The following is a 14,768-nucleotide window of genomic DNA, read 5'->3' as shown; positions in this document are numbered from 1 at the left end:
ATCTATTTGTATTTGCTATTAAAATACAAATATTTGTATTTGTCATTATTAAAATATAAAGTCCAAATTGTACATAATACTACTTGAAATACTCATGCTCAATCACTGTATCGGGGCTCAACCAGAGTGTCAATATAAGAAACGTTTAAACCTGTAGAGAATTTTTATAAGTTTACTTGAGCCAAACTGATGACAATTGCCAGGAAGCAAAATCTCAACAGATTGAGAAAAGCTCCAGAAATTGGCAGTTTTACCAGTTATTTTATACATCAGAATCAAAGGGGAAGATATAAGGGGGTTACATGAAATCCACTGGTGGTAGGGAGGCGGGAGAAAGCAAAGCAGGGAAATCTCAGGGATTGGATAAAAAGTAAAACAAATAGACACAAACTTCTTTTACATTTGTGGTTACAGGACAGTTAGCAGTTAACAACAGGATAACAATAGCAATGAGGGGTTTTGTGGTCTATGTCCTGGTGCAGCGAGGGGTCCGAAAAAAAGGAAATTACCCGGACATTCCAAAGATATGTTATTGTAGATGCAAAAGACAGTAGGCTCAGTTAAGGTAAAGCTTGACCTCTGTCAGGGAAGATGCCAGCCTAGAACTTTACTACCCACCATGACTCGCTTTTAGTTAGAGTTTTAATTTCAGACCATCCCATGTGGTTACTGTAGGTCTCTGAGTTTGTAAGGCCTCCCCTGAGCTTGTCAAGTTTAGTATGTGGCCCCTTTTTTGTATACAAGAGAAACGGAACCAGGAGGCAATATACAGTAAGGAATTTTTGCAAGGAATTGACTTACACAGTTGTGGGGGCTGGCTAGGGGTCAAGCCTGAATATAGCAGGTTGTCAGAAAAGGCAGGCAGTGCCCCGTCCAGCAGGTTCGGTGAGCCTGAGGAGGGGCAGTGAAGGATTAAAGAAGACAGACAAGAGCATACAGCTGGGGATCAGTGGGACGCTGCTTCTCTGATGGAGAGACAGCACCACAGCCTGCAAGCTGAGTCTTTATTTTATAGTCAGAGCACACAAAGCAAAACAAGGGTAGTGGTCAGCATGTTTACAATGTCCTTGTGTCACCTTGTTTTGGCAGCACTTGCTGCACCTCCCACAGCCCATTAGCTACCTAGGAAGGAGCTAGGAAGGGCTATAAGGTCAAGCTTAATTATGCTAAGAGGGCTCTGCCCTCCAAGCTGGGACTTGTTTGTGGCACTGCCACAGGTCAGTCCGAGGCTTGACCCTACAGCAGGCTATTTATTAACTCCCAAGCATGAGTGAAGTTTCAGCCCACAGGCAGAATTTCTTCTGGGAAACCTCAGTTCTACTCTCAAGGCCTTTCAATTAATTGAATCAGGCCCACCCAGATTATGTAGGAACAATCTCCTTTATTTAAAGTCTATTGATTATGAACATTAATCACATCTACAAAATACCTTCACAATAACACATAGATGAAGAACTTCAGATCATTTGAGAGTGGGTTATCAAGCTTAGAAGTCATTCCAGGGAACAATATTTGACACTGCCTTGTATGTGTGGGAGTGGGTTAGCATAAGTTATACAGGACGTACAAATCAATCCCATTTTCCAGCCTGCCTCTCTGACTCCCTGCTTCATTTGACTGGCTGGTCCTTGAGACCTTGGCCTGACAGCCTGCATTTGAAGCTTCTGGCTCCATTCCTAAGCACCATACTCCTTTGCCCGACTATTGAATCCCAGAGCCCCCTGAGTGTTTCCCAATACCTAAGGCCCACACTTAGACATGCAGACTTCTACTATGTAAGGAGTACTTTCTGGCACGTTATCAGCTTTGGAGCTTTTGAAAATGTCAACAGGACTGTCCTTGAAGCCAAAGCTTGGGGTGGTGAGGACATCCTGTGACAGGTGCCCGCTGGTTTATACCAGTCACTATGCCAAATAGTGGTGTGTGTGTGTGTTTCAAGACAGTGGTGATATTTTAACTCCTTCCGTTTTAAGATGGACTTTACCATTACCCCTTTTAGTTTAGCACATGAAAGTTGGGGAATAGGCAGAACTATTACTGAAACTGATAGTGATGTTAAAAAAAACACACCAATTATCTCCAGGAAACCTCTTCACAGAGCTGATCAAAGGTGGCTGGCAGTTTGACTAGTTTAAGCTGTATGTTCTCTTCCTGCCACTTTGAATTTAAAAAGAATGAGCAAACAGTAACATAACTACTTTAAATGGAATTAAGAGGAGAGAAAAAGGCCTGAGTATTTGGTAAACTAGTCTCTGGGTCTTTTATTTAAACAGAGAAGTATGGTTAGGACTAAAGGAGCAGCTTGGGATCTTGATAATTACTGTGAAAATAAATTCACTCCTTTCTTCAATAAGATATGAAAGTGTCTGTTTGCACACACATGTGAAGTTGATTCAGGGCATATGTCACAAAATTGGCTCTAAATGGACAAGCTGTATGTTATTGAATTGCTAAGGCAAATGCCACTACAAATTTCCACCGTCTTTCTTTTCTCCTCAATACCTGCACCAATTCTGTCCTGATTCTACCTTTCAGGTTGTACTTACTTTTAAAAACTGTTCAGCATGGAAAGTTCCATCAGACACAAATGTAGAAAAAACGGTATGGACTCTTATGTGTATGACCCTATCACCCACCTTCAACTGATTGCTAAACTTACATCTATACTTGCACCCACTATCTCTTATTCGGTTATTTATAAAAAATTACAGATGTCATTTCATTTGTAAATACTGCTCTCTGTATCTCTACATGATAGGACTTTTTCTCCAAAAATAATAATAATAATAATAATCACAATAGGGAGACACTTTAATAAGGACTGTTACTCAAAATGAGGAGTGTGGTTTTGAGCAAATTATTTAATCTCTCTAATCCTCATATTACTTATCAGGTGACAATATCTACTTTCAGGGATTTTTTTGAAAATTAGCTGTAAATAAAAATACCTAGCACAGGGCTTGCCACATTGCAGGGACTCAGGAATTATTAGTTCAAGTCCTGACCTCTGATCAACGAGCACCCCTTGCTCTGAGAGATTATAGGAAGGGTGTGTGAGAAGAAACAAGGCATCTTTTCTGTCAAAAAGCAGTTTAGACAGCTGCCATTTTGGGTTGCGTGACTTGGCAGCAGCCAGGTTGGCCGCATGGCTTGCAGCTCCCCTGGGGGCCGCCATCTTGAAACAGCAAAGGCCAACCCCTCCCCTTGAATTAGCCAATCGCAAAAGACCGTGCGCCTGAGCGCCAATCAGGAGTGAGGGCCAGGTCACATGGGTCAGGGATTATAAAGCCGAGCAGTCGTGTGCAGGTGCTTCCAGACCATGTGTGCGCACCCTTCTACGCAGAAGTAAAGATGTTCGTCTTGCTGCCTGGCTCCCAATCGTGTTTTGTGTTCTACCAGGATCCCTGAATTTAGGGGCTCACCTTATTTCTAACAGGTGACAAAAGAGATGTTTGCTGAGCCTTTTCATTGTTGACAATGATCCTTGAAAAAAGGGGGGAAATAATGAAATGATAGCACCAGGAATTTACAACAGCCAGGAAATGGAATCAAGGAGGTTTAAGTCAAGTATATCAAAGTTAGACAAAGTAGAGTAGAGGCCAATATTAAAAGAGAATCTATGTGAACTTATGTGAAACACAGACTATTCGACTAATCTAATATCCTTAGGATTTTTCTTTTTTTCATGTAATCTCCAACTGATGTGACAGTATAATACAAAATCATTTATCTGAGCTGTAAAAGAACTATGAAAGCCTTCTGTTTTCTTTCATAGGAGTTCTAGACCTGTTAGCCACCAGACTCAAATACCAATGGTATCCCTACTCATTATCTGTTTTTTTTTTAGATTTACATATTGCTTGACTCTCTCATCTCCTATCCTAGAAAAATAGTTATAGGAGTTTAAATTTAATTTTCTTTTTAAAAAAAAATATTTTATTGATTTTTTACAGAGAGGAAGGGAGAGGGATAGAGAGTTAGAAACATCGATGAGAGAGAAACATCGATCAGCTGCCTCCTGTACACTCCCCACTGGGGATGTGCCCGCAACCAAGGTACATGCCCTTGACCGGAATCGAACCTGGGACCCTTGAGTCCGCAGGCTGACGCTCTATCCACTGAGCCAAACTGGTCAGGGCTAAATTTAATTTTCTAAGCATTATAGTAAATACAAAGTGGGGCTAAAGTAGGTTTGCAGTTGTGAATACACAAAACAGAGTTTATTCTTGTATTAGTATTTATTAATTTTTGTATTGTTTTACATATGAACAACTGTAAACCTACTTTTGCCCCACGCTGTAAATTTTCTTGGCAGAATACACAATAAAGATGGATCTACTTGCCTGGCCGGCGTGGCTCAGTGGTTGAGAATCGACCTATGAACCAGGAGGTCACGGTTCAATTCCCAGTCAGGGCACATGCCTGGGTTGTGGGCTCGATCCCCAGTGTGGGGCATGCAGGAGGCAGCTGATCAATGATTCTTTTTCATCATTGATATTTCTGCCTCTTTCTCCCTCTCCCTTCCTCTCTGAAAAAAAAAGATGGATCTGCTCTTGATTGCCAGCATCTTATTATCTGAGCAATAATATCACATTGCAACAGAGCCAATGTTTTCTTTCACTTTAAAAAGTACATTATGGTAATGAAGGAGATAAAAAATAGTCTCAGTGAGAGTTGACATCTTGAATAAATTTTGTAATCAGATGATTGCTCTCAGGCTAATAAAGGGAAAATTTGGAAGATAAAATGAACATTAAGTAGATTTAAGTCTCAGTCATGAATACGTTAATTTAATTAATTAGCATTTTTCACCCTTAAATTCCAATATTGAAAATCAATACATGATAGTTTTTGGTTTGAACTATAAAATTTGCTACTTTTGATAATCATTTCCCACTTAAACTTGTGGGATGTAATTTCTCCCATAAATCTTCCATATTTAAAAAATAACATTTGAAAAAATTTACCTAACAACTACTTAGAACAGCATGAATAGTTAAAAGAAGAAAACTGTTTCTTTCAAAAAGCAAGATCATAAATACCAAGTATAAATAGAGTAAATTATATCCGTTGCCCCCACCTCTGTGAGAACGCTCTGGGTAGGAGAAAAACAAATCTCTTTTCTCCAAATAGTGGCTTTGACTGCCTATTTGATCAGCTAAGATAAGGAGACGCAAGAATTTCAGTTTTACTGGGCCTTTGAATAGACAGATGGTAGCCTTAGAGGTAGATGATTCTGTAACGTGAAAAGGTTACTGTTTTGGTTATTACTTATGCACAAGGAGGCCTCTGGGCATGAATAGGAAATTGGAAGATAAAAAAAATGAGATACAGAAACCACTCTGAAAAAAGTAACAAAAAACTACATCCATTTACATAAAAATGTGTTTTATTTAGAAAATACTTTTCCTTAAAAAATTGGCTCATCCAACAAATATTTTTTCCCATTTTTAAATATATATTTTATTGTTGATAGTATTACAGATATCTCCTATTTAACAAATATTTCTGATCATCCATTGTGTGCCTGGTATATTTTAGGTCTGGAGATGATACCGTTGTAATTTAACCTAGTTATGAGTAACTGGAAAGGAGCAAAGGGAAGGCCAAGTATTATGGGCATGCCATTTGTGCAGCGTTGCCAGAAAGCTGCAGTTTAGACACATGCCCAGTAAAGTCTGGGTGAAATAGGGAAGGTAATTGACTGACAGTCATACCTGGGGATAGGTAATTAATTGGCCACAGTAGCCATGACCACTGCAAGCATGGGAAGATTTGAGATACTTAATCTCCTAAACTAGGGGTGGGGAACTTCCGGCCCTCGGCCCCCAAAGGCCATATAAGGTCACGAAATCATTTCATCTGGCCCTGCCAAGGCATTAGGAGTAAGTTGAGTTGATTGAATATAGCAGGCTAACTTTTTAAAATATATTTTATTGGTTTTTTACAGAGAGGAAGGGAGAGGGATAGTTAGAAACATCGATGAGAGAGAAACATCGATCAGCGCCTCCTGCCCCCTACTGGGGATGTGCCTGCAACCAAGGTACATGCCCTTGACCGGAATCGAACCTGGGACCCTTCGGTCCACAGGCCGACACTCTATCCACTGAGCCAAACCAGTCAGGGCAAAAATACACTTTTTCTTATTGATTTCAGAGAGGAAGGGAGAGGGAGAGAGAGATAGAAACATGAATGATAAGAGATTCACAGATCAACCACTGAGCCACACTGGCTGGGCAAACTTAATTTTTAAGTTGATAATTTTGTATGGCCCATGAACAATGTTATAAATATCCAATGGCCCTTGGCAGAAAAAAGGTTTCCCACCCCTGTTGAAAACAAAGGAGTTCGCTCTCTTCCCGGTTTGTGCTCATGCTCTCTTCACTCCTGGCTTGTGAAGTTCTCAGGCTCCTGCACTTGCCCACACACAAAGCACTAATGGACTGCAACTAGCCTGATGCTACACAGGACCCAGCTCCACCATGGAATGGAAATTCTGGACATTGGCTTTGCTTCTAGCTCTACTGAATCCCCAGCTGTACATCTTCCGGGACTGGATTAAGGGAAATGGGACTTTAGAGATGCAGGGATATAATTCCACGCAAATAGAAATCACTCATCCTTGCGAGTCTCAGAAAATTCTTTTTCTCCAGATATGGTAAGGAATTCACCCTGAGCACTCAGTGGGGAAAAGGATAACAGAGATATAATGTTAAAACAAAGTCCCTGCCCTCATGCAGCTTACTTTCTACTTGGCAGACAGACAATATTGGTAATTTATATTAAAAAGAATATAAAGAGCCGTGCTTGTGTGGCTCAGTGGTTGAGCATCAACCTATGAACCAGGAGTTCACGGTTTGATTCCTGGTCAGGGCATATGCCCGCGTTGTGGGCTTGATCCCCAGTGTGGGGCATGCAGGAGACAGCCAATCAATGACTTTCATCATTGATGTTTCTATCTCTCCCTCTCCTTTCATCTCTGAAATCAAAAAAGATGTACATATTTTTAAAAAGAGTGATGCTTTAAAAATATATAACTTAAAAAAATTTTTTAAGTATGTAAAGTAATTTTAGCTAATGATAAGTACTATACAGGGTGGAATATTAAAAATATTTGACACTAGGCCTGGCTGGTGTGGCTCAGTTGATTGAGCGTCATCCCATAATCCAGGAGGTCACAGTTCAATTCCTAGTCAGGGGATGTACAAGAATCAACCAAGGGATGCATGAATAAGTGGAACGATAAGTCTCTTTCTCATTAATAAATTTAAAAAAGAAAATAGGCCAGCCTTAGCTTTGTTGTGACTGGTGTTATGCCTTTAGTTGCTGAATCCTGGGAAGGTCTTAGAGATGCTGGGGTAATAAGAGCAGGTAATGGACTCAGGATCTGGGAGAGCAGTTATTTATTTACCAGGATAGAAGTAGGGTATTTCAATATTATAGCAATTGATGTAGCCATGCTAAAATACATTGACTGAAAATTGGCTCTGGTTCTGTGAAGAAAAATGAAGCAGGCTAAGAGAGTGGAGAATGATAGAATAATAAGTTTACATTCTTTCTGAGAAGTATGTGTTTGTATGTGTGTGCCTGTGAATGTATGTGTGCACACATGCATATAGATATTTTATACAACAGTTATCTCTTGGATGACCAGAGATCATCTGTTCACTCCACACTGATGGAGAGACTTTGGTGGGGACAAGAAGTAGAAATGACAAAGCCAACTTTAGACTCTTTTGATAAAGCATCCATTGTGTTGTTGTGGACTGAATAACTAATATTTTAGGACATATGTTACAATGAGTTATTGTTTCCCATAAATTGAACTGGTGTGTATGTGTGTATGTGTATGGGAGAGAGAGAGAAAGAGAGAGAGAAATACCCTAATGCAAGACAAAAACCTCGTGTGTGGGTGTTTGTGTGTTTATTTTAAGGGGAGCAGAGTTTATGAGCAGAAGATCCTAGAAATCTCAGGAGTGCCCTTCTTTCTGAGGTCAATCTCTGTCCATGAACTTGATCACATGTCCTCTGAGGTCTTGAATCATCAATTGCATCCTCACTTTATTTGCAGTCTCTTCCACAGTGCTATCTTTTCCTTCTTCCTACAAATATACGTGTCTTCTACTCTATAAATAACGTTCCTGTGACCCTGACTACACATTGATTTATTCCATTTTCTATAATACCTTACATTCTGCCTCTATTTCATCATTACCTTCATTCTTCAATCTGCTAGAATATAGCTTTAGTCTCTAGGCTTCCATGAAAACCTTTTTCTCAAAGGTCGCAAATCAACTTTTAATTGCCAAATGCAAAGGCTTTCTCTACTTTTGTCTGACAGGACCTACCTGCATTGGAAAACGTTGACTCCGCCCCTCTTGCCCATCTTGAAACCAAACACCGCAGTCCTTTGGTTCTCTTTCATCACAGTCTTCTTCCAGTCCCTTTGCCTCCTTCTGAATGTAAATGCTCCCAAAGCTCCACAAAAAATGGTCTCCACCTTCACTATCGCAGTCAACCACACTGAAAGCCTTGACATAATTTGACCCTCTTCATTAAGTCAAGTGTTGATAGTACCTGTAAGAAAAAACACATTTTCATGTACCCTTGCTTTTCCCACTACAACCACCCTAACTCAGCCACTCATGATTTACTTGGACTTTACAACAGCTTTAAACCAACTTTGTTTGCCTCCATTTTCTCCCTTCTCCAGCCTCTTCTCTATAAAGTCACCAATATTTTATCTTTAAAAAGGTAAGAATTTCTTAACCCGCCAACTTAGAACTTCAGTGGACTTTTGATTTTAAAAGGTAGAGTAACAGAGTTTCTCTCTGCCTCCTCCCATTTTCTAAAATTATAAAGGAATGGGAAAAGTTAACCCAGAAGAACCAAGCAAACAAGAGAGAAAAAATGAGATTTTAATAAATTTGTAAGAAGATGAAAATTGAATGGAAGAGTGTTCATTGATTTAGCAGGGTGGAGGAAGTAACAATTTAAGGAACAAAAATCATAAATGTAAATGAAAACAAGTTAATGAGTTCTGAAAACCCCTCAGAGGTTCAGTACTTACAGGCACCAGAGGCCGTTAGATAGCTTTAGACATGGGACCAAAAGTCTGTCCATGGACTCGCAGTTCCCTTCTCCCATCCCACACACTCTCAGCTTTGAAAATGGACAGACAGCCAAGTCCCAGATATTGGAGGAAACCTCCAACACAGTGGTTCTCAACCTTCCTAATGCCGTGACACTTTAATACAGTTCCTCATGTTGTGGTGACCCCCAATATCATTGTTACAAATTGAACATAATTAAAGCATAGTGATTAATCACAAAAACAATATGTAATTATATATGTGTTTTCCGATGGTCTTAGGCGACCCCTGTGAAAGGGTCATTTGACCCCCAAAGGGGTCATGACCCACAGGTTGAGAACCGCTGCTCCAACGTAAAGCAAGTAGGACCTGGAGAAAATAGGGTTGAAGTAGGGAAAACTAATCTTTATTATACTCACAAAGAGAAGAGTTTGCACATAAAATAGGTATTAGTGTGTATTATATTTAACATATATATAACAAGCTTTCTCATTAACATATATACTAATTACATGTGTAACATATATCAGTTAAAAAGGAAGGGCTTGATATACAGATTCTATTTTAAGAAAGAGCTCTTTGGAAATGCAAAAAAATCACAAAAAGTATAATAAAAAGCAAAGAAATGGAAAATAGAAGAAAAAATTTTTTAAAATATATTTTATTGATTTTTTTTACAGACAGGAAGGGAGAGGGATAGAGAGTTAGAAACATCGATGAGAGAGAAACATCAATGAGCTGCCTCCTGTACACCCCCTACTGGGGATGTGCCCACAACCAAGGTACATGCCCTTGACCAGAATCGAACCTGGGACCCTTCAGTCTGCAGGCTGACGCTCTATCCACTGAGCCAAAGCTGTTAGGGCGAAGAAAAAAATTTTTATGGAAAGAATTAATTCAGGAGGTTCAATTGATACAAGGTCTGGAATGAGGAGAGAGAAAATGGAGGAGAGGCATTTATCAAAGAAATAATACAAAAATGTCCCCCGGGCCTGCTATCTGCAACCCGGGGCGGCGGGCGTCCCGTGTGTGACCCGACCCGGGGTGGCGGGGCGGGACACCGTGGCTCCTCTGTCACCCCAGCTTCCTCATCACAGATCCCTTGGGGGCCTAAGCCTTTAGTCGGACATCCCCCGAGGGCTCCCTGCGCCCATTTGCCAGTCCACTCTCCCTAAAAAATCTTTATATTTATATTTATATTTATATTTTAAATGTCCCTAGCCCTAGTCGGTTTGGCTCAGTGGATAGAACGTTGGCCTATGGACCAAAAGGTCCCGGGTCCGATTCCAGTCAAGGGCACATACCTCAGTTGCAGGTTCCTCCCTGGCCCAGGCCCTGGTCAGGGCTTATGCAGGAGGCAACCAATGGATGTGTTTCTCTCACATCGATGTTTCTCTCTGTCTTTCCCTCTCTCTTCCACTCTCCCTAAAAATCAATGGAAAAATATCCTTGGGTGAGGATTACCAACAACAACAACAAAAAACACAAAACAAAAAATGTCCGTAGAAGAAGACATGAGTCTCCATTGCATCCCTTAAGCAATAAATGAAAAACATACTAAAGGTACATTATTGTGAAATGTCAGTATCCTAGGCTTACAGTATCCTAGACCCAAAAAGCATTCGCAATAATGAGGGGAGTGGGCCATGGAAAATGAAGTCCTCGTACCCTATAGTGGGAAGTCAATATCTAAAAAAATAACCCTATAAAACATTTAGAAATATGGCTATAAATTCAGGTAAACAGAAGAGGTGAGGACATTTGCCTGGTGAACAGCACTATGGGCAGGGCAAGAAACAACTGTTCTTAACTGTAGGCTTTTTAATTTATTATTTATTTTTTGTATTCCTCACCCAAGGATATTTTTTTCATTGCTTTTTAGAGAGAGTGGAGGGAGGGTGGGGAAGAGAAAGAGGCACAGACAGACAGACAGAGACATCTATGTGAGAGAGACATGTAGATTGGTTGCCTCCCGCACATACCCCGACAGGGGCTGTGGATTGAACCTGCAACCCAGCTATATGCCTGGAATTGGACTCACTACCCTTAGGTGCTCGGGCCAATGCTCTAACCACTGCGCAATGATGGCCAGAGCTTAATGGTAACTTTGGGGAGGGGGGAGTAAGTACTATTAACAGAAAACCCTTATAGCTTCCCTGTTGCCTACATAGTAAGCTATAGGGAGCAGTTATAGGGTTAAGCCTCGGACTGACCTGTTGGCAAAGCCACAAACAAGTCCCAGCTTAGAGGGCACAGTCCTCTTAGCATGCTTAGTGTTGGGTTAAAGTAGGGCTTAGTGTACTACTGTATCCTGCTGATAGATTCCTCTGTGTTCAACTGGCATCCCTCTGTGGTCTGGAAGGGCAGACTCTACTATAACTATGTTTCTTGCTATTGTTTTTAATTGCATTTTCTTTTGTCACCAAATATTTATCAAAGGTCTACTATGTGCAGATACCATAGAAAGACATTCTTTTGGCTTTTAGAAAGCTCTCCACCTAGACCAGTGATGGCGAACCTTTTGAGCTCGGCGTGTCAGCATTTTGAAAAACCCTAACTTAACTCTGGTGCCGTGTCACATACAGTGTTCACCATCACTGACCTAGACCCAGCTTATTCTCTTTGTCTTTAATCCTTTGCCAACCACCCCTACCCCCCACCCCCTCGGGCTCACCGAACCCTTGGCTGTGCTGGCCTGGCACAGTAAGCCTTAAATCTCCGCAGCATGCACTTTAAAATCAGGCCTCACCCTGCCTTCTTATCTTATCTATTCTATCAGCATTCTCTCCCCAACCTCACACATCCTGCATGCCGATCACTCATTCATTTAAGAACAAGTATTGAGTCCCTGGCCCAGTAGCTCAGTTGGTTAGAGCATCCTTTGGATATGCCAAGGTTGCAGGTTCATCCGGTCAGGGTACATACAATAATCAACCAGTGAGTGCATTAATAAGTGGAACAACAATAATATCTCTCTCTAAAAATCAAAAAGAGAGAACAAGTGTTAAGCACCTACTGTGAGCTAGTGGGTATAAGACATCTTTCTATACTCACTAGCTCACAGTAGGTGCTCTAATGGTAGAAACAGATGCATACAAAATTAACACCAATGAATTTGATGTGTAAGTGAAAATATGGACAATGACCTATTCTTTGGGAATCCAAAAAAGAGAGCAACATGTTGCCCAAGTTTGTCTTTCACTCCTAACATCATACCCTTGATAATGCTTGTTTGCGGTGCATTTGGGTTTGTGTGTGTGTGTGTGTGTGTGTGGATATACAGAAGGACAACATGAAACTTTCTCTTACTAGACCTGCCTCCTCCCAGAAACAAAGGCTTTTGTTTCCTTGCTCGCCACTTTGCCCATTATGCTCTGATCTATTTCAGTCAAAAAGCATTCATTATTAGATAATTATTAAGAATCCCAGCTCTGCCCTAGCCAGTTTGGCTTAGTGGAAAGAGCATTGGCCTGCAGACTGAAGAGTCTTGGGTTCGATTCCGGTCAAGGGCACATTGATGTTTCTATCTCTCTCTCCCGTCCTCTCTGAAATCAAGAAAAATATGTTAAAAAAAGAACTCCAGCTCTGGAGTCAAGAAGAAGCTGGCACTTGCTAGATTTGTGACAGAGCAGGCCACGTATCTGTTTCATTTCTTAGATGGACAGTAGGACTACGGGTATAATAGGGTTTGTCTGAGGATTATGTGAAATAATGTATTTTAAATGCTTGGAACACAGTATTATTAGGGTCATGTCAGTCTCCCCATTGGATACATTCCTGAACTGGACAGGGAGTGTGTTTGATTCTACCTCTTTAAAAATATTTATTTATTTATTTCAGAGAGGAAGGGAGAGGGACAAAAACATCAATGATGACAGAGAATCATTGATTGGCTGCTTCCTGTGTGCTCCCTACTGGGGATCAAGCCCGCAACCCTGGCATGGGCTCTGACCAGGAATCGAACTGTGACCTCCTGACCTGCTGGGCTAATTCGACCTTTTGACTTCCTGTCACAAATGTCTAGCCCAGAGCTTGACACCTACCAAGTACATGTTTGCTGTGATGATGAGGGAAGAAAGAGACTCTGGAACCTTAATGGAGACCATGGGACCTGAACTGGGGTTAAAGGCTGGATTACATCTAGCCAGGTCATAGGAGGGGCCAGTACACAAAGTGTATCATTGGGAAAGAGCATGTGAGGCAATCCTTTCCATAGAGAGGGCCTGCGCTGGGGTAATGGGAGATAAGGCTGGTAGGTGGGATAACATTGTAAGAATGAACACAGGCAGAGAGTTTATCTCTGAGGTGATAAGCAAGGACTCTGTAGGCTCTTGAGCAAGAATAATATGAAAATACCAATACTTGAGGAAGGTTAATAAGTTAGCAGGATGCAAGACTGACTTCCTGGCCTATTTCCTTCCCACACTCTACACACCCAATGAGTCACCACACTCGGGATGGAGCTACCAGTAAGTGAAGAGCATGCATCTGAGAAGTTTTAGCAATGAAAGGAAAACAAGAGATGAGTCAGTGGCTACCTATAAAGAGCAGCAGAGTCAAGCAAAGATAAATTCGAAAAGGAGAGTGAATTTAGAATTAAACTGTGATAAATACAGAGGGTCCCCTCTCTTTAAGTAGAGGGAATAATACAGGTACACATGTATTTCTCCATGTACATGAAGAAACATGATAATGCTGGGAGAGAGAAGATAAGGAGAGAGCATTTTAGAACCGTGGTTTTAAAACTTTTGGGTCTTAACACCTCTCTTCACTTATTGAGGATCCCAAAGAGCTTTTGTTTATGTGCATTATGTCTGTCTATTCTTACCTACTTGAAGTTAAAACAAAATTTTAAAGTATTTTAAGTAACAATATAAAGCCCATTACATGTTAACAGAAAAAAAATATATATTTTTTTGGAAGAAAAATATATTTTATTAAAAATGTGTTTTCCAAAACCAACAAAAATAAATGGTAAGAAGAGTTGCTCTATTTTTTTTTTTAATATATGTTTATTGATCTCAGAGAGGAAGGGAGAGGAAGAGAGAAATAGAAACATCAGTGATGAGAATCATCAATAGGCTACCTCCTACATGCCCCCCACTGGGGATGGAGCCCACAACCCGAGGAGCGGGGGCATGTACCTTGACCAGGAACCAAACCCTGACCTCCTGATTCATGGGTCAACCCTCAGTCACTGATTTCTTTATATATATATGTATATAAAATTAATTAGAGGCCCGGTGCACAAATTCGTGCACCAGTGGGGTCCCCCGCCTGGCCTGTGGGATGAGGCTGAAACTGGCTCTCCAACATCCTCCAAGGAGTCCTGGATTGCAAGAGGGTGCAGGCTAGGCTGAGGGAACACTCCAGTGCACACTTGGCCGGGGAGGGATGCAGGAGGGCTCCAGGGCATGTCCAGCCCATCTCACTCAGTCCAGATCAGCCGGACCCCAGCAGCAAGCTAACCTACCAGTTGACTGTCTGCCTCCTGGTGGTCAGTGCACATCATAGCGAGCGGTTGAGCGGTGTTAGCATATCACGCTTTGATTGGTTGAATGGCCCACCGAATGACCGGACACTTAGCATATTAGGCTTTTATTATATAGGATTTCTTATTGATGTCAGAGAGGAAGGGAGGGAGAGAGAGAGAGAGAAACATCAATAATTAGAGAG

The 14,768-nt window shown here is 41.1% G+C and overlaps 1 protein-coding gene across 3 annotated transcripts in view; it reads right to left on the bottom strand.

The window, feature by feature from the left end:
- The window catches only part of WDR89 (WD repeat domain 89), a 93,489-nt gene that overhangs the window by 27,718 nt on the left and 51,003 nt on the right, over positions 1–14,768 (bottom strand). For 2 of the 3 annotated variants that reach the window (XM_014545927.1, XM_014545926.1), the window contains exon 2: positions 8,349–8,577. In XM_014545927.1, the coding sequence (XP_014401413.1) occupies positions 8,349–8,539 (191 nt within the window). In that variant the 5' untranslated portion in view covers positions 8,540–8,577. Of the gene's footprint in view, positions 1–7,411; positions 7,494–8,348; positions 8,578–14,768 lie in introns of those variants that run through there. The other variant, XM_014545929.1, reaches the window with a different exon arrangement.

Source organism: Myotis brandtii, unplaced genomic scaffold (assembly GCF_000412655.1).
Source record: "Myotis brandtii unplaced genomic scaffold, ASM41265v1 scaffold423, whole genome shotgun sequence".
NCBI classification, from domain to species: domain Eukaryota; kingdom Metazoa; phylum Chordata; class Mammalia; order Chiroptera; family Vespertilionidae; genus Myotis; species Myotis brandtii.
This window is presented reverse-complemented; position numbering and strand designations above follow the sequence as displayed.